This window comes from Neospora caninum, chromosome IX (genome assembly GCF_000208865.1).
Source record: "Neospora caninum Liverpool complete genome, chromosome IX".
NCBI classification, from domain to species: Eukaryota; Apicomplexa; class Conoidasida; order Eucoccidiorida; family Sarcocystidae; genus Neospora; species Neospora caninum.
The window spans coordinates 4,111,443-4,139,291 of NC_018390.1; the positions used below are offsets into that span (position 1 = coordinate 4,111,443).

The following is a 27,849-nucleotide window of genomic DNA, read 5'->3' on the forward strand; positions in this document are numbered from 1 at the left end:
CGCAGATGCAGGCGTCTCTGACTTTTTTTTTTTGGGCGAGAGACGCGCGCCTCGTCGGAAGAGCGCAGCCCCTGGAGGGACCAGAGCCGAGGCGGTCGATTGGGTTAGTTCCTAAAAGGAAACCGAGACTTGCGAGACGCCCACGTCACGAAGCGACAGAGGAATGCCTCCAAGGAAAATCGCACTTTCTCGCTCGACAACATGTATATATTTGTCTACACATGTGCATGTGGGTGCAAATGGATTGGCGCATGTGAACAGGGAAATATGAAAGCGCCCTGGTGGTTGTCCAGGGTATGTGTTGAGGTTCCAATTTGTTCAGACTCCCGTTTATTTCCGCCCTTTTGGGCCCCAAGTTTTCTCCGAGTTTCTCTGGGGGACAAAGATATCGCAGTGCACAGGCACGTGCCGGGTTGTGGCGCGTTTGCGTGGCTCGAAGGCAGAGATCTTTGCGCTTCCGCGCCGGCTGTTTAGAGCCAAGAAACACGACTAAAACGACTTAGCGGACTTCCCTGGAAAGCGTCTCTCAGTCTCCTGCGCCTTGACGCGCCGCACCTGCGGGAGACACCTTGCAACGAACTCAAACGCCACTCGCCTCCATTCCCTCCGCACTCTCTCGCTCTTTCTGTTCTCACCGACCTTCTCACAAAAGGACTGTGTTCTGGAGAGCTCTCCAGCTGCCGCGACCTATCGGCTTTTGCCTCTCTCCGTGGACGTCTCTTGCCTCCTTTGCTGGCTAAGCGTATACCCGCATCTCCCTACTTTCCGGGTGTACGCGCGTGTGGAGATAACTGGGTCAGAGACTATATTTGAGTAGGCGGTATCTTCGCTTCTTCGTGCGAGGGAGGCGCGCGTGGCTCTGCTGAGGCGCAGCTAGCCCCCCAACAGGCACCTTTTCCTTCACAGAGAAAAGCTGTGCCTCCCGACCCGAAGGCCAGCGAAGATGGCACGGAGCGGCCAGGTTTGGCCTCGTCGGAACGCGTCGAGTCTCTTTCACTTGTCTCCGTTCTCACACCGTTGCGCACTCCGTGGGAGCACTCTGCCTCCCTTCGCGCTGCCATCCCTTCCCATGCAGCGAAAGAAGCGGCTTCTCGCACACAAAACGGAAAACGGACATGGTACCTCCCTCTTCCCTTGGGGCTTAAGGCAACTTGCCATCATACAATACACACATGCATGCACACAAAAACACACACACACCTACCCCAACCTATATATATATATATATATATATATATACATGCATGTAGAAAGGCCCTACACACAGACACATCTGCCTATTCAAATAGAGGAAATCCATTTCCACATGTATGGAGTTTCACGCCGATTTGCGTTCTTTGTGGGTGTAGATGTCCTGGACGTCAAGTGTGTTGGGGGTCCAGTTTGTAAAGGGTGGCGTCTGGAGAAGCGGGAAAAAGGCTCGGCAGGCGAGACCCGCGACGAGAGTCTCCGCTGTCTCTTCTCGCGAGACATCAGAGACTCTCCCTTTCTGACAAACACCTGAGCACCCCATACGCTCGCGAGGCCTGCTGTTGAGAAAGAAATCTAGCCGAAATGAAGAAGAGTTCTCTTTCCTTTTCCGCTCTTCTTCACACTCAAGACGTGGCCGCACAGCTGACAGGATGTGCGCGTCGAGGCGTTGGCGTAGGTGCATGCTGGACATGAAACTTTGTCCTCTGTTCACACCGCACCAAAAACCGAGTTCGACGGGACAAAATCAAAAGATGCGCAAAGACATCATTTTTCTGTGGCACTAATGGGATGTTCTAGCGTATGGTGAGGTGCTAAATGCAATACACCTTCCAAAAGCGGTATATCAATATACATATATGTACACATATATATAAATGTGTATCTGCCTACATACGTGCATATACGTGAACATGTCTTGACATCCAGTGTGTCCCTTGCTGATATCTCTCTTCTGCTCTCTGATCCTCTGTTGAACATTCTCGCCCTCCCCTTTCCCAGTGCCTCCTTTTGAAAGGCGAGAAACTCTTTCCCTTGCGCAACGCCCCCCACCTTCTGTCTCTCCTCGTTCTTCGACGACGCCACGACCCCACACGTTGCCTGCTCCCGCTCGCGCGTCTCTTCTTCCGCTCTCGTCCTTCTTGCCGGCCGAGAGAGAGACGCTCAGCGCCTGGGGAGACGGCGAAGGCAGCGGCGGATACGCGGCTGCGGCATTCCATCCTGAAGCCTTTGCAGTCCCAGAAGGAGAGGAAGAAGAAGAGGAAGGAGAGGAAGAAGAGGAAGGAGAGGAAGAAGAGGAAGAGGAAGAAGAGGAAGGAGAGGAAGAAGAGGAAGAGGAAGACGACGAAGAAGAGGGCGGGGAAGAAGGACGCGTCAGACGCGTATCGGAGTCAGTCCAGAGACTTCTCGGATTGGTTCGCGCAGAGGAGGCACTTCGGGAAGACGGGAGAGCAGGGAAATGGGCAGATCGGCCTGTGGCGTCGAAGGGCGAAGATCCGGCGCCGGGGCGAACCCTGAAAAAAGCCGAGACGTCACAGGGGGAAAAGTCGCGCAAAACGAAACGGTGGTTAGTGGAGGCAAACCAGGAATCCCAGTGGGGCGCGGGATGACGCTCGCTTCAGCCCCCTCTCATTTGCGGTACAGCGCACGCCCTCAGGAGCGGACGCACGGAAACGGAAAAGAAAAACACTGACAGAAGCCTCCAGAGAACCACCTCTACAGATGCAAAGAAGGGTTTTTTGTATATCATAGACATCTGCAAGCATGCGGATCTACAAACCTACATCCATTTCTGCCATGAGGCGCGTGCGTTCGCGCGGTTCTTCCAGCTACTCTACCACGGGAAGTCGAAATCAGAGCTCCTTGATTCAAATTGCTTTACGTATTTAAAACGGAATGCACACAAATATATATATATATATATATATATATATATACGTTATTTTAATACACACAGATACACGCCCACAAAACCATATGGACCAAGATACGTATATATATATATATATATATAGAGAGAGATGTGCACATCTTGAAAACGATGTATAATTCTATAGACACACAGCCGTATATCTGTGCTGAATGCATGTGAGCGTTGCTTGTCGCGCATGCAGGAAGTCCCGGGAAATGCGTTTTCTCCGGCGTCCTCTCACCACGCTCCCTGAGACGTTCCGTCTTTCCTCCGCGCGCCCGCTCCCGCTCCTCCGGTGGTCCGCCCCCCGCTAATTGCTGCTCGCGAGACGAGCGACGGAAATTCTTCGAGGTGCTCTGAAAACACATTCGCGCGAAAGGCATGTGCGCGAAGAGGTGACAGAAGAACGCTGGGTCGGAGAGCTGTAGAGAAAGAAACGGAAAACTGAGAAAACAAGAAAGACGAAAGAGACGGCTTTGCACGCGCCGCAAAGCTACCAGAAGCACAGGGAATGCGCGTCCTTCCGCACCGCCCTTCGCGTTTTCCCGCCCTCTTCTCGCCTTCTTTACCGCGTTCGGGTCTCTGCGTGGCCGCCGCGCGGAGATACAGCAAGAGCGTTCGCGCCTCCTCGTCCGTGACGGCGCCGAGAGCCGCCTGGCAACGCTCGAACCAGAACGTCAGAGCTCCTTCCTGGTCGACACTCGCCCTCAAGCGATAAAAAGTCGGCCTGAACAAAACACGACGCAGTGCGGCCACGCGCATGCACAACGCCCGTTTAGCGCTCCCCGGAGAGGCCGCGAAGGCGCTCTGTCTCTTGCTCAGAGACTCGCGGGTCTCCCTGCCCTACCGGTGTCTCCGCTTCTCTGTATCTGTCTCCATCACCAGTTCCGTGGAGCCCTCTCTCTCCAGGCAGATCGAACTCTCTTGTCGGTGTGTGAAGAAGAGAAGAGCGGAGAAAGGAGAGGAGCGGAGAAAGGAGAGGAGTTGAAACTCTCCCCTCGGAGCGTGGCTGCCGCGCAGGCGCCACGAATTTGGTCTCAAAACAGAGACAAAGGAGAAGAGCGACTCGCAGGATTCACCGGTCCCCGCACCGCCCGCCGGCCTCCTGGTGCGCATGACGAAGCGCGGGAAAAGAGGCGAGGACGAGAGAAACGCGTGCCTACCCGAGGGCCTGGATGTCTTCCAGCAGTCGCGTGCTTTGAATGAACGGCGTCAGGTCGCGAGAGAGGAGCGCCAACTGCTGCAGTTCGGGCTGTACATACACCGGATTGACGCCACAACGTTGTTTACCGCGCCAGATCGCTTGGAAGTGGGCCTTTCTCTGTTTCCATTTTCCGATGGGGCTGTCTCTGTCCCGCTTCCTGTCCGTTAGGCTTTTCCCTGACAACTCGTCAAGTCGGCGCCTCTTCTGCGCTGGCCGTTTCAGCGCGAGCGGGGAGGCGCCACCGAAGCACAACGCGTCGACGCTTCCCTTTCTCTCCTACACTGCTCGCTTCCTTCCCGCGCCCTTTGTCTCTCTCTTATCGTTGCGCAGCTCCTCTACTCTCGACTTCCCGTTTCTCGTGTTCCTCCGTTTCCTTTCTCTCCCTCCCTCGTTTGCCCCACATTCTCTCTTTCTCTCTCCTTTCCTCGCGTTCGTTCCCCCCCGTCCCTCCTGTCTCTCTCACCTGCGTCCTGAGGGCGACGGCGTCTCGCAGCGCGGCCTGGAGGTCGTCGCGTTCCTTCCTGTTTTTGTTTTGGCGCGTGTCCCGCTTTTCGCCCGTCCCCGTCTGCTCGGCCTCGACATTCCAAGCTGCGCGCTTCGCCGTCTGCAGACGGTTCTGCGGCAGCCGGCCTCCGCGCTGTCTCCCGCCCTTCTTCAGCTGCTGAGGCACGCCCAGCGACTGCCGACTTCCACTCTCCTCTTCTTCCTCGTCCTCCACTGCGAGATGCTCGCAAAGGCGTTCTACGACCCACGTGAGGGCCTGCAAGTAGTTTTTGTCCGGTCCGAAGACCGCGTCTCCTCTTTGTGCCTCCCACAGCGGCAGGAAGTTTCTCTTGGGCGATTCAGAGCCTCGCGACGCACCGCGATCGCCCCGCTCTTCCTTCTTCGCCGTTTCCTTCCCTTCCTTCCCACTTCCTTTTCCGCGGATTCTCCGAGAGTCGCCGGCGTCGGCTCCAGCGGCGCCGCGCGCGGAGACGGGCGACGCGCTCCCGTCGCTCCTCCGTTCACCGCCCGCACCGTCCCTCTCTCCACGGCAGACGGAGTCGCGCTCGGCCTCGCCGCCGGACTCCACGCCCGCCGACACGAAGCTCGTCAACGTTTCCTGCGTCGCCTTCAGGCCCTCGAGGAGCAACTGCATGCGCCGCTCGGTCGTCTCTTCCTCGTGCCGGCCTCTGTCCGCTCTCCGCGCATGCGTGGAGGCCGAGGCAGTTGGCGCTGCGCCGAGCACGAGCAGGAGCAGCAGCCGCGCGTGGAACGAAGAAGGCGGCGAAATCGGCGCGGTCCTCCGCCCCACCGAAGAGACAGAAGACGGCAAGTGGGCGACGATGGGAGGGAAGACAATTGTCGGCATCGTTTGATGGGTTTGGGGGCTGCCCGCCGAGGACTTGTCTTTCGAAAACCCCCAAAGCGCAGCGACCAGACGCGCCACGTAGACAGAAACGGCGCCGCTCAAGTCATGCTTCTTCAGGACTGTGTCGTCTCCACACTGGGCGTCTGCTTGCGCCTTCTCGGCCTCGCGCAGGAGACGCAGCGCGTCACGGATCTGCTGCTGCTGGGCAGTCGGCAAGCTGTCTGTACACCTGAACGCGCGCTGCAAGTACGCCTTCGCTTCTTCCTCCGAACGCAGCGCATCTGCGCTCCAGGACGCGCATGCGTACGCGTGCGCCGCGCTCAAGTCGTCCGCGAGCTCCTCTTTCTCTGCGAGAGACAGGGATCGACAGAGACACTCCAGGAGCACCGACGAGGACGAAGCCGCCGCGCTGTGAAGCGGAGAAGCGTCTGAGTTCGCGGAAGCCGACAGCCCCGGAGGAAGAAAGGGAGGCGCGGTCGCGTTGGAGACACCCGGCGAAGCGAGACCCGGAGGCGAAATGAACGCCTTCGGCTGCGCAGCCTCCTCCGCTCTCTGTCTTCTCTCGCTGACTTCGCTCTCCTCTGTCGCGCTTGCCGCGTCCTTTCTCACCCGCGACGCACTTCTCCCTCTATCTCCTCGATCCACACTCCCATAAGATGAAGAAGAGGAAGACGAGGAAGAAGAGGAAGACGAGGGTGAAGGTGGATCTTCCGCTCGTTCGTCAGGGACGTCGAGGAGCGCAGGCCCTCTGCTGCAAGGCGTTTGTTGGATTCCTCTTCTCCGGTCCCCCTGGCCTTGATGTTGTCGGCTCTGCTGTTCCTGCTTGTAGGTGCGGTAGCTGAAACACAAGGCGAGAGGGACGGCAACGCGCGCGCTGCTGGCCGAGCCGCCCTCGGCTGGGCCTCGAGAAGACGAAGACGCGTAGAGGTGAGAAGAGAGCGACGCGGACGGCGCGTTGTGCCTGGTCGCGAGGTGAACGAGAAGCTCTGTTTGCTCCCGGAAAACGGTCAGCGGACAACTCTCCGTGTGTGGACACGGGAAGTGGCGCTCGCGGTAGTGCTGCTGGAGGAGAGGCAGCGTCGCAAACACCTGCAGAAGGCAGAAAGCGAGAAGCCGAAATCCAGAAAAGACGCGTCTCCCCCGAAGAAAAGCGAGCAAGAAAGATAACGCAAAACAAAGAGCAACGAGGAGGCCACCACACGGAGACACAGCGAACGAGGGGGGGACACAGCAAACGACGGGGAGACACAGCAAACGACGGGGAGACACAGCAAACGACGGGGAGACACAGCAAACGACGGGGAGACACAGCGAACGACGGGGACACAGCAAACGGCCACGAACGGAGGAGATCGGCATAAACGGAACGAGAAAAAGAGACAGAAACAAACATGCCCACATGGCTGCTGCGACTACCTATTTCCGTTGCTCTTCTTCTCTCTACCAATATATACATATATGCAAGCATGCATATGTTTATATTTATATATATATATATATATATATATCTGTTGGTGTGACACAGATACGTGTAAAAGTGTCGCGTTGTTATCTGCTCTTAACCTCTCTTTGGGTGCGCTTCCATCTATGCGCACCGGGCTGTCGTGTGTCTCGCGCGCCTTGCATTCGGATGCAAGCGACTGCGACTCTGGAGCGCGGCCTCGCGTTTCCGCTGTGACTTACCGGGATCTCGTCTGCGATTTCCCTCTGAGGTCCGCCGACTTCGGGTCTGCCTCTGCCAGCTCCTCGCCGGCCTTCTCCGCTGCCTCTCTCCTCGCGGGTCCCCGCGCTCGCCGCGTTCGCCACGTCGGCTTCGCACAACCCGCAGTGGAAGTGGTTGTTCTTCACGTGCAAAAGGAGCGCGTCTCCGTCCAAACAGCGCTCGCGGCAGACGCGGCATCTGGGGTGTACGTACACCTGGGAGTCGGCGGCCTTCGTCTTTCCGGCCGGCGGTCCAGAGTCGTTCCCGCCGTTCCGCTGGAGATGGACATCGAGGAGCGCTGAGGGGTAAAGCAGGTGTTCGAGGAGAAACAGTTGGGGCCTGCCCGTCACGCAGACCTTGCAGTAAGCGTCGCCGCTGTGGCACTGCTGCGTATGTGCTGAGAGCTGTTGGAGCGAGGGGAAGACGCCGAACGGGAGGTCGTCTGGCGCGTACGTGGCTTCGGGAAACGCAAAGAGCGGCGTCGGCGGACTGCCGCTTCCTCCCTGCTCGTTCCCCCGACTGCGCGTCCCGTCTCCGCCTCCTCTACCTCGCCGGCTCTTCACCGTCACTTCCTCTGCCTCTTGCGCGGCCTTTCTGCGCTTCAGGGCCTGGCGCACTTGGCTCTCCAGCTGATCCTGCTCCTCGCAGAAGACGAACTCGCGGAGCCAGCGAGTGCGGCAGGCCGGGACCCAGCAGCGCCACTGCAGGACGGCTTCGACGAGTCGGCGGACGGCGGGCGAGGAGAAGCACAACGCACTCGCTTCGTCTCGCAAGTGACTCGGGAGGGCCCGCGCCGCGGCCTCCGTGAAGAAAGGCGGCGCCAGGAAGCCGCGCGCGAGCACCGAGGGGATGCTGTTCCGCGCCAGAAGCGCCGAGAACCGCGCGGCCGAGGCGGCGGAGAGCGCGAGCGAGGGGAGGTAAAGGAGCAGCAGATACGGCGTGGACCCTTTGCAGAAGGGACAAACGGGGTTGTGGGGTGGGAAGAGACGAAGCCGAAGGCCACACAGCCAGCAGCAGATGTGCTGGCAGCACCCCACAGCGACGCAAGACGAGGTCTCGTAGCACAGAATGCACTCGAGCGAACTGCCTGCCCGATCCGACCCCTCCAGCGCGGAAGGCGCACCTCCCGACTCACGCGGGTTTCCTGCGCCTACCGTCGACGTCTGTGCCAGAGAGTCTCCACAGGCCTCCTCTCCATTCTCGGGAAAAAGGACGTCCGAGTGCTGATCCGGCTCAAACAACGCGCGCAACAAATACGCAAAGGACGTCGGCTGACTCCTCGCTGAAGAAGAGGAAGAAGAGGAAGAGACAGGGCGGTAGGAAAGGCCTCCGCGTCGCCCTCTTCCTCCGCGTCCACGGGAGCCTCGAGATGGACCCGAAGAAGAGGAGGAATCTGGGGCGACGGTGGAGGCACGGGTACCCTGTCCACGGTCTCTGCCTCGCCCGCTCCTGCGCGAGCAGTCGTGAGTCGGGCCGCCTGAAGCGCGAGAGGCCGCGGGCAGCGGTGCGTCGAACTCTGGCATGCTGGCGACCGGAGAGGCACCAGAAAGGAAGAAGTGGAAGAAAGAAGGAAGAAACGCAGAGGAACGGGCGACACAGCGAAGAGGAGGACGAAGAAATGAGAGTGGAGACGAGGAAGACCGGACCCGAAGTGAGGTGGAAAGCAAGAAGGCGGGAAGAAAGCAGAAACGCGAAAAGACAGACGAGACAAGGGAAAGAAGGAAGCGACAGGAAGGCGAGACGAAGCCGAAAGGGGCGAGAGCCTCCGACCGGAAGCAGACACACGGGGCGCGGGAAAAAAGGAACGCGAAACCCCACAGGCAGCGCCGTCGACGATCGTTTCCCGAGCTCTGAAGCCTCAGACGCGGAGAAGAGAAAGAGGCGAATTTCGATGGGAAGGAAAACGAACATCTGAGAAACTGGGTCTCGGCGACTCGCGCGCGTGGGCAAGGCTGGGGGGCTGAGCCTTGCACGCACAAGAAACTCGACAGTCGCGAGTGAAGATCCTCTTTGACGTTGTTCGCGATGCACAGAATGTCCACCTGTTCAGCTTGGACTTTCGGAGGGTTTTCTTCCCGAGAGAAAGAGTCGGCGGTTCGCGACCTAACCAAGAGCGGGAACACGACAGGGGCGCAACTGCAGACGGAAGGCGTCACTGCCAAACAGAGGAGAAGAGGGAAATAGAGGGGACGGGAAACAAAAGGTTCTCTCTCCTCTCTTTGGCGGAAGAAAGAAGCAAACGAACAGAAGGACGCACCCCAGCTACCCGCAGCCGTCGTGCATTCCCCGAGAAAAAGCAGAGAGAGAGCGCGGACGTGGACGCCAAACAGGAAGAGAAGCAGCCCTCTTAGAAGAAGAGATGATGTGCACAAGTGTGACCCTTGAGAAGAGACTCGAGGAAGCAAAAACACAATGCGAGGCAAAAGGCAGCACGGTGAAAGTGAAGCGCGGAACGCGGGAGAATAGCAGAGACACGGCGTTCTCGTGGCTGCCGAAAACGGCGACTACAGACAGAGGCGGAAAGGGGAAGAGTAAGATGAGATAGGAGCAAGGTGTACTGAGTAGACGCATCTCGAGGGACTCTTCTGACAGAGACAAACGTCTTCTAACGTTTCGCTTGGATTCTTCGTATCTTCGTCCCCCGGTCCAGAAGCATGGAGGCGCGCCGCGCGGGTGTCCCGCTGCATGCATGTAACGCATGGAGAGCGCAAAACGTATGAAAAAGCGCCCACGAGACAGAACAAGCAAACATGACTCGAAAAGCTCGAAGAAGCATGTGTAGCTTATGGTACACAACAAAATCTTTCAGTGAAACGGTCCACAGTTGGGTCTGTGTGATTTGGCTCGGGGGACACGCCGGACGGAGCAGGTGTATGTACACTGTCGACGAGTCAAGGGGGACGGCAAGAAAGCGGGCCGCTGGCCATTTTGTGTTTTTTCGTGAAGCCTGCGTGCCGCATTGAGGGAGACACATGGGAAAGGAGTACTGTCAATGACTGCGCTTGAATTGTCCCCAGAGAAACCCAGCAGCGGAACGACAGCAAATCGGCAATTTCATCGTGTCCCGTTTTCCCCGTCAGGCTGCAGACGTTTGACTAGCTCTACTGAAAAACACGCCGAGACGGATGACAGCAAGAAGGTTGCGGTGGTTCCTTTTTTTCCATCCCCCCCTGTTTCTCTTCAGCCTAACACAGTTTTGGCTCTCCTTTCTTCCGGCTTCGAACTCCTGTCGGTGACTGTTCGTCTCCCTCGCTGAGAGTTGGCCCCTCTCACACTCGCTGTGCCTCCTCGTCACTCTGTCTCTCAGCCCCGAACAACCGACAGCTTTTGGAAAGGGAAAAAGACAGGCGCAAAAGGGGAAGAAAAGAAGACGGCGGAAGCAGGCGAGGTGCAGAAGCAAAAGGAGGGAAAAAAACCACTGAAGTAGGTGACAGAAAGGACGAGCATGTACGTCACCAACGGCAGAAAGTCATAAAACTGCATGGGTAAAGGAGATATTCCAAACATCCGCCGTTTGTTCCTCGTTTCTTTCCTTTATTCCCCGTCTTTGAGTTGATCTTCCAAGTCTCTCACGATGTCTTTCTTGCCTCCTTTCTTGCCTTCTTCCTCATCGTCTTTCTTCCTCTCTTCCAAGGCTTTGCTTTCGTCTCTCTGTGGTCGGCGCCTCTCTCTCCTACCGTCGCCCCCCCTGTCTGCTTCTTCTTTTGCTTGTCCTCCTCGCCTTCCTTCTCGCGCTTTCTCTGCTTCCTCCTCTTCCGCCCCGTCCTCACCGGCCTCTCCTGGCTCGTCTGCCTCTCCTGGCCCGTCGGCCTCCTCGTCTTCGCGCTCGTCGGCCTCGCAAGGAGGGAGACACCGCCTGGTCCTCCCACCTGACTTGCCCAGGGGCATGAAGGGTTCACACGGGTTCCTCGACAGCGGCTCCGCGCTCGCAGCAGCTGTCGAGGCCGCCTTGGACAAGCCGTCGAGGACGAAGCGCGTGGCCGGGAAAGAGATAAGCGGGAAAGACTACTCCAGACTCATGGTCCCCAAACAGAGAAAAAAGAAAACCAAACACACTGGGGGGCAAAACGTGACCTACTGAGTTGCACGTGTCCCCCTTGTGCGATGAGGCGCATTTATACATATGTTCTGACATATATACGGCTACGCATCATACCCATACAAATACGCATGGGTAGGTATCTGTATCTTTTTCTACCAAGTACGTTTGACTGTGTATCCATACATGCATATGGAGGTGGACATGTGCGGGCATCACCCCTAGGGGATACGGGACGACAAGAAAGGAGAGAACTGGGAAAACGACTCGAGCCTCATGATGTACGAACCGAGAAAAACAAATCACACACACTGGGGAACAAATTGCCTCCTGTCGTCTGCGTGGTCACCTTTATATGCATGCGCTTCCTTGGATAGACTTCAGATTCGCTGTTTATATACGGCTACGCATGGGCGCTCTCTGGAAGCAGAGTGCGGGCATGATTTTGCTTTTCGTTCCTTCTCTCGTCTAATTGTTTCCGCAACGTGCGGTGCAAACACGCTTACACGTTTAGAACGTTTTTTAAAGAGCTGAGTCTTGCGTGGAACTTCGTCGCACGCTCCATTGTTTTCGAAGGCGAAGCTTCACGGCTTCCGGTAAGTGTTTCGGGGTCGCCGTCTCTTAGATGCCTCCTCTGCATTCGCTCTTCTTCATCCCCTTTCCCCTAGACTCCCTCGACTCTGTTCCGTCTTAAAAGTGTTCACCGGACTGCGGAAGCATTTCTTGAAACTTTTCACCGGCGAAAGACAGAACCATCGATGCAGACAAAGTCTAGACAGATTGCGAATCCCTGTCAGTAGGCCCCATGACTCTTCCCAGTCGTTTTGTCTCCTTTTTTGTATGTAACTAACTGCGACCGTCCACAGAGCCAGCCCGCCGCCGAAATGGCTGCCGGTGCTTGGCCGAAAAAAGATGTCCCGAAACCCAGTTGGGAGTAATATTTTACCAAACGCCAAAGTTATTGAACCTACGGGTGAATCTCGGACGCAGGCGACTAATCCCAAGGGCCCAGGGGTTAGACCTACTACGAGTTGGACTACTGGTTTAGATCTTGAATGTCTTTGTTTACCGGATCCAAGTTCTATTGTGCTTTTCATGACCATCATGCTAAGTGCATTAAGTATAGTGGTGTCCAGCGTACTCCCCACAAAAAGCTTATAAACAATCCTGTCTCAGACTGTATAACTCAAATCGAATAAACAGAGACGAACTTGGTTGTCTGTATCTTATAACTGGAGTCATATTCAGTATCCTAGGTTTCCAACAGCGGAATTGCAAGGTCTTAGAGCGGTGGACTTGCAGAAAAGCTTCTCCACGAGTGACCGGTCACGTAGAAGTGGGGCGGCTAAACGTGTTCGCCAACAAAACCAGCTATTCATTTCGAGGGGGGGTCGGGGGAGGAAAAGTTAAAAATGCGATACATCGACTGTACGGGTGGCAGAGGACTCTCAAGGGATTGTGTAGGCTTCGCTTGTTGTAGTGTTTTCCGGAGCCCAGAGGCAGACCGAGGTGCACCTGCTGATTAGACGTTCTTCGTGGGAACGAAGAAGAGATTTCGAGATCAGCCTCTATTCTTCGCGACATTCAACAACTGGATATGTTTCGAACGCCTTCTGCACGGCTTTTCTAGTGAGATGCGATACGTAAGTGTACAGTGTTTCTCCCGGGAAGGAACGAGTTCGCCACAGTTAGGAACGAATTTATCGGAAGTGAACTTTCAACCTGCTACCTGTTTCTGGTTTCACGTAGCCCGATTAAATTCCGGTACGGTGTTGCGCACTGGTGCTGAGATATGAGGACTTTTTTTCTGAGCATTCGGTTCCCGAGGACTGGACGCGTGGAGGACTGCGCTGACACTGCTTCAAACCATGGCACCTCTCAGCAGTTGCTCCCAATCGAAAACAGGCTGCACGTTCTCGACACAGCTCACGGAGGATATAGCGCGCTTCATCGCTTCAAATGGCATGCCCACTTTGTTTGCCTTCGCATTTCATCCGCGTGACACTCCAGTGAAGCACCGGCGGCCTTCTGGTAAGTAAGTCCCCGTGCTCCACGGCCCGAGCCAGTGGAGCACAGTTCCGTGGATACCGTTTACACTGCGTGGGCTGTCCTCGCAGTCAACTGCTCTTGAAGCACATACGCACGTAGGCTTGTCCCTAAAGTAACGGAACCGCGGCCACTCTGGCTGACTAGGGTTGGCGGCATTTCAAGTCCTGGATCGGGTCTTGTCACCCCTTCGTCGCTGTGGCGGCTTCACTCCTCTAAAGGGTCCAATGCCCGAACACTGCAACACGTGGTAGGTTGCAAAAATACAGCACTCATGTGTGTTGGCCAGATGGTGTACGCCGAAAGATGCCTTGGAAACTGTCGGCACGTCGTCTGCAAAATAAAGGATTTCCGTTCTCACTGGCCTGACTGGCGGCGAAAGAAGATGCCGACCAAGTGATATCCCGAGTTACCGATATTATATCCAGCTACGAGGTAGCTGGTCTTCGTGGTTTGCCGGACCTTCCGCTTGCCGGCAGCGTCAACTGGGTTACGTTATAGACACTACAAGCAAAATGGATAGAGAGCGGCGAAGATACAGCCTAGCAAGCGGCGATCCATTTTGGAACTGTCCAGTTGAAAGAGATCTGGAACCTCACGAGTGCGCGGCCGCAGTTGCTTGTTCGCTTTTTGGTGGGCGGGCGGGTTCAGACAGGCTGTTCCTGAAGGCCGATGTTGCTTGCTGGGGCGGCGTGTCTGACTTTCCCATTTCTACCGGTTCCACAGAAAGGGGAAGTCGGAGGTGGAGACTGAGAACAGACGTGTGGGGCGGCGGATTTCTTAAAGTCCTGGACGGCGACTTCGCTGGTGGCTATTGTTGTTTTCGTTGTAAAAGTCCGACCAGGCCGTTGAGGGGTCTACTCTCAGGAATCGCAATAACAGTGCGCTCAAGAGAAACAGTTGACTACGCGTGTATAACGGCTGGCCTCATGTGTAAGCGACTGTGACGGAGAAGGCGAAGATAAACCCTGTCCAACAGGAGTGACTGTACGCGTACGAGCAAGGGGGATCAACGAGACAGCAAGGGACGAATTGAGAGGAGACGCCTGAGACACGCGCAAGAACGCAGAGGCTCCCGCTCGTCTAACCGTAAGGAGGTTTTCACAGAAAAGTGTCGGTGGAATTTGGGGACCAGCCAACTGATGGGACTCGGACCTCTATTGGCATGCGGGCGCAGGTGGCCCATCATTTTTTTAACTGCCCCGGTTGTTGCGAACGGTCGTTCCCGGCGAGCGGAGGCGATTCCACGGATTGGGTGTGTGGCATCGCGCTCCCTGTTTAAGAATATAGGACATGAGTTCGTTGAAATCGATCATATTCGGGGAAATCAGGGTGGCGTCCTGCAGCAGTCGCGAGGGGCCACAGCGGAGGTAGCACCAGACGGCTTCACCACCGTCCATCGAACCGAGGAAGAACCAGCCTGGCCCTTCCGCACATGCTGTCCCATGATAAAAGGCTTCGGGGTGATGTGTAGCCTGGTTCGAAGTATTTTCTTCTTGTATGTGTCACGTTAAGTTCCCCCGGTCGAATAGGTTTTCCATTAGGACAGGCTTACCGAAATTTGTGAAGGATGGAGCGTAGGATATTATTCTTCATCAAGTCCTGGGCAGCAGTAGGGCTGGTGGCTGCCGTTCTTTTCGGTGCGTGTCCGAGCGGACGGTGGAGCGTTCGGGTCGAAGGAACAGAAATTACACCCACATGCACTCAAAGGAATGAGATGACCACTTGTGTCTGCTCAGCAGAGGGAGGTGTTACAGAAGAAGCAGGCGAATCAACATCCGCCGCAACGGTGTCCGAGTCAATCAACGGGATCACTATACAGTGTCCTTCCACAGAGTTCGAGTTTGCGCCCTCGAAAGCGACGGACGTATGTTTTACAGAAGACAATACCGCCAGCCTGAAAGCGTGTAAGGACAGTCAGAAGTCCTCCTCCATCAAAGAATTTTTGAACCTAGCGTCGGACAGCACCTCTCCCCAGTGGACGGAGGTCGAGAGCCACAACTACGTGAAGACTCTAACGCTTGCACCAGCAACCTTCCCCCTTACCGACAAACACTTTTTCGCCGGCTGCCTAAAAACAAAAGCCGAGAATGACGAGTGCGTGGTGAAGGTCAGCGTCAAGGCCAGGACCTCGGCTGTGAAAGACGGTGTCCTCATTTGCGCCTACGGCGAAGAGAGCAACTCGTCTGTTCCAGAAGCAGCACTGAATTCCGAGAACAACTCGCTAACGATCCTGTGTGGCAGTGAGGGACAGATGGAGCCAACCAAGGAATCCTTGACTGCCTACCACTGCACGGACTCCAACACAGATGAGTGCAAGATCGTGAACCTCACTGAGGTCATGCCGACCTTCACATCGAGCTGGTGGACAACGGATGAGCTGAACTCCAAGGCACCGAAACTGGTGATTCCGGAAGACGGCTTTCCTGCCCAGGAAGAAACGATTCTCTTGGGATGCAACCTAAACAACAACGTTGTCTCGAGGCATGAGGACGATAATGGAACCACAGCTGCTCAGCTGCCGACATGCAAAGTGAAGGTGACACTTGCCGCGAGTTCGTCCCGGTCCCAGGCCTCGAGCGTTTCCTTCCGCGGATTGTTTGTGTTGGTCTTCGTTCCCCTTGTTCTTCTTGGCACATGCTGACCTCTTGTTTGTACGCTCTTTTCTCTAATTAGCGAACTGCTGCTTGGTTTTTGCGACGGATCCCTTTCAGTGTGTGTTGTCGGTGTATGCCTGCGGAGGAATTCTGTGTCGGAGGGTGGCAGTTTGATTCGGCTGGATTCGTGCTGGTGCTTGAGATGAAGCTGTTGCGCACCAAAACTAACCAAAGGTTGGTCTGTCCGGTCCCATGCAGGTTTATTTTCGCTCTGTCCGCGGCCTTCTCTCGGAGAAAGACTTGAAGTTTGCATGGGCACTGTAGGTCCATTGAGTTCCGTGTAGTGGGAGGAGAGGCTCCGTCGCTATGCATCGGAATTCTGCTGGATTCATTGTTGCATCGCCCCTTCGCAATGTCATTCCCATCAGCTGTTGTTGCACAGCATATATAGCGTCGCGAAGGGAGAGATGCAGGATCAAAGGTACCCATAAGATCCTGGGCGCTGCCACAGACTGGGCGTTCACTCAGCCGGCGTCCGATCCAAGGCGCTGCGACATAGCAGTCTTCCATCGAGACTAGCCGTGCTTGTGGGATGTAGGTGCAATAATATTGGAGTGATTGAGATTCATACGTGCCTGTTGTGGGATAGATGAATGCTCGGCCAGAAGATGGATACCACAGTAGTCGGCGGCACCGTCCGGGGTGGGCGCTGCCTAGAGTATCTGTAGCTTATACACGCTTTCTCTTGCTCCGGCTTTACCAAGAAGGCAAGGCATTCCTTTTCGATCATGGTATCGAAAAGTGTACGAAGAACTGAGTGCGACTTGTGTGTTCTGATACTGCTAGAGAGAAGAACAATTCAATCGTTTGTACACCTTAGTGCATGCAGCTTTCATTGGTAATATGCCTCTATGGACCACGACTGATGCTGCTGATCCTGCGTCCTGGTGCCGCTGATCCTGCGTCCTGGTGCCGCTGATCCTGCGTCCTGGTGCCTCCGCGCCGCTCTGGTGGCGCCCATCCAAAGGCGTCCTGCGACAGAATCCTCACTCCTCATACTGGGACCCGTCATACTGTAGACTGCCGTTCACCGCATATTCAGTCACTGCGGTTGGTAGCCACCCGAAAGAAACACACACCCTTATGGCTTGTTTAAGCGCCTCAAGCGGTGACGTTGAACGCTGTCGTCCACTGACCTGGGAGAAAAGTGCATCCGGCCGCAACTCCGGCATACAGAGGCAGATGGTCTTCAAAACCAGAGATACATTCAGCTCTGCACTAAGAAGTCGAGAGAGTGAGCGTCCGGCAAGCAAACGAACGAACACTGTGGCGACTGTTGCCGGACACAGAGACGTGTCCCCTTCCACTGGCACCTTTGACTCTACGCTGCTCCAATCCATGTCAATCGATATGCTGTTTGAGAGGACGTAGAGAGCGTTTTGGAGACCAGGTTGCAGGACTGGTCTGGTGGTCATGGTAGCTGTTCAATCTGATGCTCTACCTCTCTTGTCTTTGTATCGCCGGTCTCCCTCCTGCGTATGGGTTGCTGTAGGCTTGCAGAAACGTACCTCTGTTTGACTCGGAGAATGTAAACAAAATGGTAAACAAAACGCCACCGATATGAGCTCTTGTGTCGGCAAGTGGGACGCGATATGGCTGCAGTCCTCTGCCGGTTGTGGATTCGCTGCTTTTCGGTTGCGCGCGGAATGGTCCCCTGTTCCTGCGCCTGAAGACGAGCAGTAAGAGACGCTTGACGGCAGCGATGCCACCAACCCATCGACTTATCTGGCCGTGGGAAGGAGCAAAAGCTCTTTTTTTCTTGTTTCTCGACACGTTTGAGGAAAGCTTGAAAATGGCGTGCTCACAGGATGCTCGCGTGAGCAGTTCCCTGTAACCGCCTCCAGTGTTCTTCGATCGAACCTGCTCTTCTCTCGATTGTTTGGCCAAGGGTGGACTGAACGGCACCTTGTCGCTTGGACGGCAAGAAGAGGCAGAATGTAAGAAAGGCAGAGTAATGGAAGCCGATCGTAGGTGAACCAAGGTCCATTCGCTTGTACAGTGGACCATCGTCGGCTCCTCGTAGCGTCCGCCCTTTCCTCACCGTCTCCTTCTTTTTTTCTGGCTTTATTCTTCGATCCCTTGTCTTTCTCTCCTCATTTACCCTGTCTGCTTTTGTGTTTGTGTTCTTTTCTAGCTTCCACATGATTATAGACAGTAGTCCGTATCTCGTGCACACTCGATGCAGAGTGTCTGTCACTTTCTTCCCGATACTGCCGGTCAGACTCCGTCGTCAGCGGCTATCGCGCTCTCCCATCGATTTCTCCTCATCTGGTCTCACCATCCTCTCGTCTCCAGATGGACTGCGCTCAGCCTTCCTCCTGTTCCCCCCCCATGGGGCCCGGTGATGCTCGCGCCTGCAACGTGATAGGCAGCGCTGAGTGACCGGCCGCCCAGCCCGACACAGTAGATACTGTGCAAGGAGGCTTCTTCCTTCGTCAAGAGGAAGCCGTAGCAGTCAGAGAAAATCGATGAAGGGAAACAACGACAACACAGAGGACCAGTGGGCGGAGAAGAGCGTGAGAGGGAAAGTCCAAACATCTGCTATGGGTGATCAGGGATGTGCTGTGCTGTGAGGGGAGACGCCACGCAGCGACACCCGAGAGAGGCAGGAGACACAACATGTTGGAGAACGAGAGAGACGACACGAGACGAATATCAACAGACATCGGGAACAGATGGAAGAGCACACAAATCCCATTTCACGGCCTTGTAGCCAACCGAAACGAAGGGAAGGTGAGGCTGAGTGCAGGGGAACCGCCAGCGAAAACACTTCCGGAACCTCAATCGGGCGGGCGCGGCGTGCCTTTATGGTGATTCCCCGGAAGCCAGTTGGCGACGCCCGCAGGCGCTTGAGGGCACGGGATGTTTAGCATCGCCCTGTGTCTGTTGGAGATCGAGAGGCCTTGAGGACACAGAGAATATTGGCGAAAACAAAGATAGCCACTGAAGGCATTCTTGACAGTTGTTTGAGAGCGAACATAGCTCGAATAGGTGGTTTTGCCGTCACTTGCTTGACTGACAACGACATGAGATTGAGAGTTTCGCACGGATGGCACAATGCTGTCTGGGGCCCCAGTAACGCCACCAGTCAACGGGTGCACTGCCGTCTGTCGAAGCGAGGTCTTCCAGCCGGGCCCTGTCGCAATTGCTGTCTCAGGACAAGAAAAGGATACTCTGCGGCATTTTGTGATTCGATACTTTTTTCTGAGTTACAATAACTGTTTGTAGTTTATTTGAAATGTTTTCCGGCTGTGCTTAATCAGTATCTTGTGTGTGTAGGATGGAACGCCGTATTTCGTTCCCCAAGTCCCGAGCTCCGGTTGGGCTAGTGGCCGCAGTTTTTTTCGTGTCATGCTGGAACGGCCTGTGGACGAGTGCGGTAACAGGAACAGCAATACAGCCGCAGTGCACTCTAGGGGAGGGGATGACCAGGTGTACCTGCAGTTCATCAGTAGGTGTAGGAAGAGGAACAGTTGGGACCGGTAGCAGCGCAACTCTGTCCGAGTCGAACAATGCAATCACTATTCAGTGTCCCAAAGCAGGCTTCAAGTTTGTACCGGCGGATCCAAATCGTGTATGCACTTTCGCCGAGGAACAAACCCCTCTGAAAACGTGCGATGAACACAAGGATGAAAAAGCCTCTCCCATCGAAGATTTTCTGGCGCACACCCCCGACACCAACCCAGCAGCGTGGAAGACGACAGAAGGAGGCACGAAGGATAATTCATTAACCATTCCACCAGACAGCTTCCCACTGATCGACAAAAGCTTCTTTGCCGGATGCCTACAAACAGCAACCAACTATGACGAGTGTTTGGTGACGGTCAGCGTCAAGGCCAGGACCTCGGCCGTGAAAGACGGTGTCCTCATTTGCGCCTACGGCAAAGAGAGCAACTCGTTTGTTCCAGAAGTAACACTGAATTCCGAGAACAACTCACTGACCATCCAGTGCGGCAGTGAGGGACAGATGGAGCCGACGCAGCAATCTTTGACTGCCTACCACTGCGCCGGCTCCAACACAACAGACTGCCAGAAGGTGAACCTGACTGAGATCATGCCGACCTTCACATCGAGCTGGTGGACAAAGGACGAGCAGAACAGTAATGCACCGAAACTGGTGATTCCGGAAGACGGCTTTCCTTCCCAGGAAGAAACGATCGTATTGGGCTGCGAGCAAATAAAACCATCAAGTGCAAGGGAAACGCAAGGTGGTGAAAGCACTGCTGTTGAGCTGCCGACATGCAGCGTGAAGGTGACACTCAGTGCCCAGACCTCGGGTTCACAGGCCTCGAACGCTTCCTTCCTCGGATTGTTCCTTTTGGCTTTCATGTCCTCTATCATGGGCTCATACTAAATTTCCGCCTCAGCTCTTTTGTACTGAATAATCAGCAGCGTGAGTTTTCTCCTCCCCTCCCGCAGTGAATGTTGTAGTTCTCTTTATGGCGGTGTATATTGTGGAGGATGTTGTGAGTTTTTGTTTGACTTCGAGACGACGCTGTCGCTCACTAGGACAACCGAAGGCTCGTCCGTCTCCCCGTTCGTGAGGCCTCACTTCTTCCCTCGAGCTTCAGTCGTTTTGGGACGTGCTGGGCTTGGGAGTGCTTCCACATGATACACAGCAGGTATTGACGGTGCATCTATCCTGTGGCTGTCGAATCCATCAGGCGTACCCACCAGTAGTTGCGTCGCTGACGGCGTGTAGAAGCTTAGCTGGATTTCCCGCTAAAAAACGTACCTGGTTTGGTCAAAGTTCGTCGAGCATATTGACTAGTAGACACTCTCACACGGCCTTGTCGGTGGTTGGGTGCAGCCGAGAGGATCTAAATTGTATTGTCGCTTTCAACTAGCTCGGACAGAATAAAAGCATGCATTGCCTTTCCACTATGCCGCAGAGGACGGCCTTAGGAACATGTTTTACCGCCATATCTTGTCCCCTCATGGGATTGTTGTAGCTGGAGGTTTTTTTCGCATTTACAGATGTAGCTGTTGCAGGCAATCTGGCTTCAGACCCTGCCTGATCCTGCAGGCCATCCTGAATCAACCGCCTCTTCTAAAAGCTACTATGCTGCAACAAGCTCGACTTTCTCCATGCACGGCACCATATTGTCGACCGCCCTACGCCAAAATCTTCAGCCACGGTGGTGCCAAGCATCCTGACAGAAACCAAAAGTTTGGGTAGTCGAACTCCAATGACGAGCAAAGGGAAGCCGTTGTCATTGACAGCAGTGCTTTGACTCCAAAATGGGAAAAACACCTTCTTTCCCACTTTCTATTTCACTTCTCGAGCAGTCGCGTGATCTCGAGGCGCAGAGGTGGACCCAGACGCTCACACGCACCTCCTGGTTGTGTGAAATATAACAAGCCGATTGGCAGCAGCATCACGTTCCTGCTCCATTGACTCTCTGGTCACCCCACTCTACCAACACTCCCGCTTATTTGTTTTCCTCTGTTTCCCCTGATTATGCCGCACTCTTCTCTCCACTGCCCCCGCGACTTTCCCCTGCTACCCCGCCTCGTCCCATTTACACCGCCGATGCTTCGCCTTCGCGGCGTGCACCTGTGCTCTGGGCCGACCAGTCAGCGACGAACAAACAGGTGAGCGACGTTCTCCCTCTTGTTCCTCTCACTGAGAGGAAGCAATGAAACAAATGGGAAGGAAGAAGGACTTTAGCGAACAGGAACTGTAGAGGCCGTTGCGCTTAAGAAGCGAGTACATCTGCTATTTGGGTTTGGAGGCCCTGCGACGGAGAGAGGCGCTGCACAGAGATACAGCCAAACAGGAGAGAAAGATGACGCGAATGGCATGAGAATGAGGTAGACAAGAAGGAACGAGAAGGGGGGAGACGCCGGAGACTCGGGCGTGAAAGGAGAGGTTCCCCCTCCCTTTGAATCAGGCGGAAGATACAGAAAAGTGTTGGTGGAGCTTTGGGGGACCAGTCAGCTGAATGGAATGGGAATCCTCCCATCAGGCGGGCGCAGCTGGCGCGTCCTCCTTTTACGGGCGCGGTTGTCGAGAATTGTACTTCTCCGGGGAGTGTGACGGCTGTTCCGGAGGCTCGGTGGCTAAGTGACGTCTTCCTCGGTGTTTGAAAAAAGATGGGGGGCGCAAATTGCTAAAATTCGGACGAAAGAGAGGGACCTGTTCTCTGGTAAGCGTGTGGATTTTGGAGAGGACGACGCATTCGACAGCAGCGGTTTCAACTTGGACTCAACTTCATCCAGGAGTCAGTCCGCTAGTCACGAGCAAGAAACGGATGCCATTCGGGGGCCCGTCCGACGGCACCAGCCGATGCCTTCGTCGCCGTCAAGCAGTGTGCCGGACTTGATGGGAGACGGGAGAATACCCTCTTTACGGTTTGCTTCCTAGAGCAGAACTTGGTTGCTTCACTGTTCCCATACGTCAGTGTACTGATTGAATGTCACGTTCTGGAAAGCGCAAGTAACCGAACATAGTACCTTGGTGGAAAATGCACATGTTTTTCAGTTATGTTGACAGAAAGCAACGACAGAGTCGACAAGTGACTCAAATAGAGAGACACTGCGAACATACAGAAGAAAGGAGAGCCCTCCTTCACTTTTTTCTAGCCAAGCGTCACGAAGGGAAGGCAAGGCTGGGAATCCACCAGCTGAATTCTTCCTGATCTTCACTGGTTCACAGGCGCGGTTGCCCCGTCCCGTCCCTTTTGGGTGTCCGTGCCCAACGGGAGTTCGCGAAGCCCGAAGGCACTCGAGGCAACGGGGTGGGCGACAATCGCTCCGACTGTCGGAAGCCGAGATGAGTGAGTGCGTGATGGAAGTTGGTAATATTGAGGAGAAGAAAGATGGCTCCTACTTGCCTAAGGCACGGATCTTTGAGAGACAACACAACTTGAATATACGGATAGGTTTTGCAGTTGGCACTACTAAAACACCTGAGACTGAGGTTCGCACAGGCAGCATGCTCCAGCGGCGGAACAAGCCGACGGGTTCGCCACCGTCCATCGAAGCGAGGTACCCCTGGGTGGCCTTGTTGCACTTGCTGTCTCATCACAAATGGCTTCGTGGCTGTGTCCTGCTTTTTTTTTGATTCGAAGTTCTCCTGAATTACCGTGACTCTTTGAATTTGAATAGGTTTTCCGGTTCACTAACTCTCGTCGAAGATGGAATGTCGCATTTCCCTGTCAAACAGGTCACGGGCACCAGTGATAGGACTCGTGGCTGCGGTTCTGTTCGTCTCATGCTCGAGCGGCCTATGGAGGAGTGAAGCAGCCGCACCACTAATAACGCCACAATGTGATAAAAATGAGGAGGTGACCTCTTGTAACTGCGGATCGGATGCAAGTTCAAACACAGGAGCCGACGGAAAGAGTATCAGCGCAACTCTGTCTGAGTCGAGCAATGGAATCACTATTCATTGTCCCCAAACAGGATTCAACTTTGTGCCCTCCGAAAAAACGTACGTATGCACTGGAGGGAAAACGGAGGGGGCTCTGAAAACTTGTGAAGGTGGCAATGGCAAGAAATCTCCCATCACGGATTTCATGATCCCCGTTACCGAGAGCAACTCAATAGCGTGGACGGAGACATCCAGTACAACAAAGGATTATTCTCTAACATTACCACCAGGCAGTTTCCCTCTTGTCGACAAAAGCTTTTTCGCTGGCTGCATGGAAACACGCCAAGACAACGGTAACCCCAAGGAGTGCTTGGTGACAGTAAGCGTCACGGCCAGGACGTCGACCGTGAAAGACGGTGTTCTCACTTGCGCCTACGCCACAGACAGCAACTCCTCTGTTCTAGAAGTAACATTGAACTCCGAGAACAACTCGCTGACTATCCAGTGTGGCAGTGAGGGGCAGATGGAGCCGACGCAGCAATCTTTGACTGCCTACCACTGCGCCGGCTCCAACACAACAGACTGCCAGAAGGTGAACCTGACTGAGATCATGCCGACCTTCACATCGAGCTGGTGGACAAAGGACGAGCAGAACAGTAATGCACCGAAACTGGTGATTCCGGAAGATGGCTTCCCTGCCCAGGAAGAAACGATTGTGCTGGGATGCAGCCACAACAACAAAGGTGTCTCGACGGATGAGGAGGATGAAGGTGATCAAACCGCCGCAGTGGAGCTGCCGACCTGCAAAGTGACGGTGACACTTGGTGCGAATACGTCCGGTTCACAGGCCCCAAATGTTTCCTTCCTCGGATTGTTTACATTGGTTTTCATTCCGCTTATGTGTTCTATGTCTTACTGAACTTCGTTCCAAGCTGTTCCGAAACGCGCAATCTGCATTTTTGTACCAGTTGGTCTACTGGTTTAGATCTTGAATGTCTTTTTTAACCGGATTTTTGGTGCTGCAGTCGCAGTGAGCGAACTCGGCGTTTGCGTGCCAGGGAGCTCTGTTTGGAGGATGAGGGTATGGCCTCCTCTGAATTCGTGTTTTGATCTCGAGAGGGAAATTCTGCACAAGTGCCCGCGAAGACACGTCTGTTCATCCGATCCGTAATGTTCATTATTGCACTCGACCCGTACCGTCTCTTGGAATATCACACACGGTCTGCCAGGGCAATGTAACTTCATTGAGTTCCGTATAATGGGAAGCGGTATTTCGTAGCGAGGCATGGGACTTTCGCCGGTACAACAAAGAAAGCAGCCTTTCAGATGTCAGGTACCCCAAACGGCAGCTTGTGGGCAGCATACCTGCCGTTAGTCGGTACATGCAGGAACTAAGAAACCCATATCTTGGGTCACGCTTCAGGATGGCGAAACATCAGCTGCAGCCTCACGCAGTTCCCGTAGCAATCCTACAGCTCAACGAGCACTAGTCGTCGCAAATGGAGCCTAGTGGATCAGGCAGATCTAGTCGTCCATCCCCTCCTGTCTTGAGAGGTCAAACCCTGGTGAGCCGTTCAGTACCCGGTAATCGACAAAACAAGGCCTGTGGTGGTAGTTGACTAAAGGAGCTGAATTTGTACATGATTTGCCTGCTCTAGAGCACATAAAAGAAACGTTATTCGCTTTCGAGTGTGGTGCAGAGCATGCCTATACGAACCCACGTTTGCGACGTTTCCTTCCTCACGCTGCTCGGGAGAAATATTGTACGACCGTGTGTACATGCTCATGCAGGCAGCCGGATTGGCAAATTTACATCTATAAAACCTGCATGAGCTTGGTGGACAGTCTCTTTTTTTCCGCTGCCCTTTTCGGATGCTTGCACTCCACTGTACTCTCCGTGAGAATCTTCATTCTCCATCCAGGAATTGATCATCCTGTCGACCGTCCTAGGTAGCCATGGCTGTTTCGGGCGCCCCGAAGGAAACAAACAACTAATATAGAATCCAGCAGCATTGAAAGTCAGAGTGAACCCTTCTGCCATAAAAAGCACCTCTTGCCAAGTAAAGGCGGATTGCGACTTTTGCGTACTCTGAAAGCCTATTGCTTACCCTCCCTTTGTCCGTCTCCCTCTCTGGTTTTTCTCCTCAATCAGTCGCGACTTCTCGTAACCCATAGAAGCATCCAGCTGCCCAGATGCTCGATCCTTGTTACGTGGAGAAGCATCAGGCTGTTGGATATAGCCTCGCATTCTCTCCCCCATCAAGTTCTTGGGAACCTCTCACTGTAGCGTAGTTTCCCACCTCATTTGGTTCACACAGGTTCCTCTTAACATGCCTCATTCTCCTCTCCACCTTCACCGCCACTTTCCCTTGACCCTTTCCCCCCTCTCCCCCAACCCTTGCCCCATCTGCCTGCCGATGCTTTTGCATTCGACGCCAAGCAAACTTCGACGTGAACGCCGACCATCCAGCCACGGAAGATACTGGTGAGCGACGCTTTCCCTCTCGTAGAGAAAGACAGAGAAGCAAAAAAAAACAGCGGGAAGGCAAGAGGGAAGCCAGCAAAAAACAGTAGAGACTGACGCGCGTGTGTAGCCCTGCATCTGCCATTTATGTTCGGCAGCGCGATGAGGATAAGAGACGGCGTAGCGACGCCGAAGTAGGAGAGAGAAAGGCACGAACGATATAACGATGAGCGAGCCAGCGGCAATAAGGGAAGGACCCCGAAAAGCCACATGGGACGAGTGGAAGAACAAATAGGTTCCCCTCCTCCTTCTGGGCATGCAAAGCCTGCAACAGACAGTTGCTGGACTTTCAAGGGGGGCGGGGGGCCGGGGGGGAACCCACCAGCTGAATGGTCTCGGAACCCTGCCGGCACCGGGGACGTAGCCGACTCGTCCCATCTGTTCGGGTGCGTTCGTCGGCAAATGTCGCTTCTCGAGGAACGGGGACGGGTCTAGCAACTTGGTGGGTGTGTCGCATCTAGATCTCCGTTTGGTGGACAAAGAAAGGTTTGCAATCACTGTAGCACGCCAGAAACGCATTTGCGCGCATGGTAGTACATATCCGAGGAACGCAGTGGCCGAAAAAGAATTCGGTGGTGTAACTCTATAAAATGCGGCGAGACACAGGGCGTCATTTTAAAGGGACTGTGAGGCTTCTGGAGAAGACGATGCAGGCAGCATAAATAGAAGACGATGCAGCCAACAGAAATGGTTTAATCTTGGTACTGGAGATCATCAGGGGTTGGCACGCGAGCGACTCGCAAGAAACAAATGCCATTCGGGGCCACTGCGGCGGCACCAGCCGACGGCTTCACCGGCGTCCATCGAATCGCGGTTGTTCCCTCTGGCCTTTTCCTTCGGGCCGTGCCAGCACAAATGGATTTGTGACAGCATGGAGCCTTGTTGCTTTTTTACTGTTTTGAGGGCGATTTGCGTGTCGCTTTGAGACATTGTTGCCGAGTTGATTTTCTGGGTGTACATTACTACTATATTTCCTGAAGGATGGAACGTCGTATTTCGTTTTCAAGCAGGTCGTGCGAGGCGGTTAGGCTGGTGGCCGCTGTCTGTTTCGTCGCGTGCCTGAGCAGGTTATCGACCGCTGCGGACGCAGAAACAATACAACCCAAATGCACTCAACAGAACCAGGTGACAACTTGTGTCTGTAGCGAGCCTGGAGTTGGTGCGAAAGAAGTACGCAATTCATCCCCAACTGTAACTCTGTCTGAGTCGAGCGCTGGAATCACCATAGAGTGCTCCCCCTCAACAACCTTCGATTTTGTGCCGGAGGCAGACACAAAAGTGTGTGTTGCGACTGAAATTGACCAGCAGACCCTAAAGTTGTGTAAATCTACCTCAAACACCTCCATTCGAGATTTCTTGACTCAGGACAACGCCAGCAGCGTGCCCTCTTGGACGCAGGTCAAGAAAACCACCACAAAGAAGTCCTTAACCATTCCACCAGAAGATCTTCCCCTTACCGACAAAAGCTTCTTCGCCGGCTGCCAAAACAGCACCAGCGCCAATGACGAGTGCGTGGTGAGTGTAAGCGTCAAGGCCAGGACCTCGGCTGTGAAAGACGGTGTCCTCATTTGCGCCTACGGCAAAGAGAGCAACTCGTCTGTTCCAGAAGTAACACTGAATTCCGAGAACAACTCGCTGACTATCCTGTGTGGCAGTGAGGGACAGATGGAGCCGACTCAGCAATCTTTGACTGCCTACCACTGCACGGGCTCCCACACAACTGACTGCAAGAAGGTGAACCTGACTGAGATCATGCCGACCTTCACATCGAGCTGGTGGACAACGGATGAGCTGAACTCCAAGGCACCGAAACTGGTGATTCCGGAAGACGGCTTTCCTGCCCAGGAAGAAACGATTCTCTTGGGATGCAACCTAAACAACAACGTTGTCTCGAGGCATGAGGACGATAATGGAACCACAGCTGCTCAGCTGCCGACATGCAAAGTGAAGGTGACACTTGCCGCGAGTTCGTCCCGGTCCCAGGCCTCGAGCGTTTCCTTCCGCGGATTGTTTGTGTTGGTCTTCGTTCCCCTTGTTCTTCTTGGCACATGCTGACCTCTTGTTTGTACGCTCTTTTCTTTAATTAGCGACGTGCTGCTTGGTTTTTGCGACGGATCCCTTTCAGTGTGT

General features: G+C 54.6%; 5 protein-coding genes across 5 annotated transcripts; 4 read left to right on the top strand and 1 right to left on the bottom strand.

Annotated features, from left to right (window-relative positions):
- Window positions 1–1,545: 1,545 nt before the first annotated feature.
- Window positions 1,546–8,661, bottom strand: NCLIV_043410 (conserved hypothetical protein; the record flags this gene model as incomplete). The annotated part of the gene is made up of 7 exons (XM_003881257.1): window positions 1,546–1,676; window positions 2,023–2,483; window positions 3,123–3,237; window positions 3,451–3,608; window positions 4,045–4,133; window positions 4,549–6,525; window positions 7,120–8,661. The coding sequence occupies 7 exons, from the start codon at window positions 8,659–8,661 to the stop codon at window positions 1,546–1,548; spliced, it is 4,473 nt and encodes a 1,490-aa protein (XP_003881306.1).
- Window positions 8,662–14,793: 6,132 nt separating this feature from the next.
- NCLIV_043420 (srs domain-containing protein) lies at window positions 14,794–15,867 on the top strand (the record flags this gene model as incomplete). The annotated part of the gene is made up of 1 exon (XM_003881258.1): window positions 14,794–15,867. One exon carries the CDS (start codon window positions 14,794–14,796, stop codon window positions 15,865–15,867), a length of 1,074 nt encoding a protein of 357 aa, XP_003881307.1.
- A 3,293-nt stretch (window positions 15,868–19,160) lies between these two features.
- NCLIV_043430 (srs domain-containing protein) lies at window positions 19,161–20,234 on the top strand (the record flags this gene model as incomplete). Its single annotated transcript, XM_003881259.1, has 1 exon — window positions 19,161–20,234. The coding sequence occupies one exon, from the start codon at window positions 19,161–19,163 to the stop codon at window positions 20,232–20,234; it is 1,074 nt and encodes a 357-aa protein (XP_003881308.1).
- Window positions 20,235–23,019: 2,785 nt separating this feature from the next.
- Window positions 23,020–24,114, top strand: NCLIV_043440 (srs domain-containing protein; the record flags this gene model as incomplete). The annotated part of the gene is made up of 1 exon (XM_003881260.1): window positions 23,020–24,114. One exon carries the CDS (start codon window positions 23,020–23,022, stop codon window positions 24,112–24,114), a length of 1,095 nt encoding a protein of 364 aa, XP_003881309.1.
- Window positions 24,115–26,700: 2,586 nt separating this feature from the next.
- NCLIV_043441 (srs domain-containing protein) lies at window positions 26,701–27,774 on the top strand (the record flags this gene model as incomplete). The annotated part of the gene is made up of 1 exon (XM_003881261.1): window positions 26,701–27,774. The coding sequence occupies one exon, from the start codon at window positions 26,701–26,703 to the stop codon at window positions 27,772–27,774; it is 1,074 nt and encodes a 357-aa protein (XP_003881310.1).
- Between the last annotated feature and the right edge of the window lie 75 nt (window positions 27,775–27,849).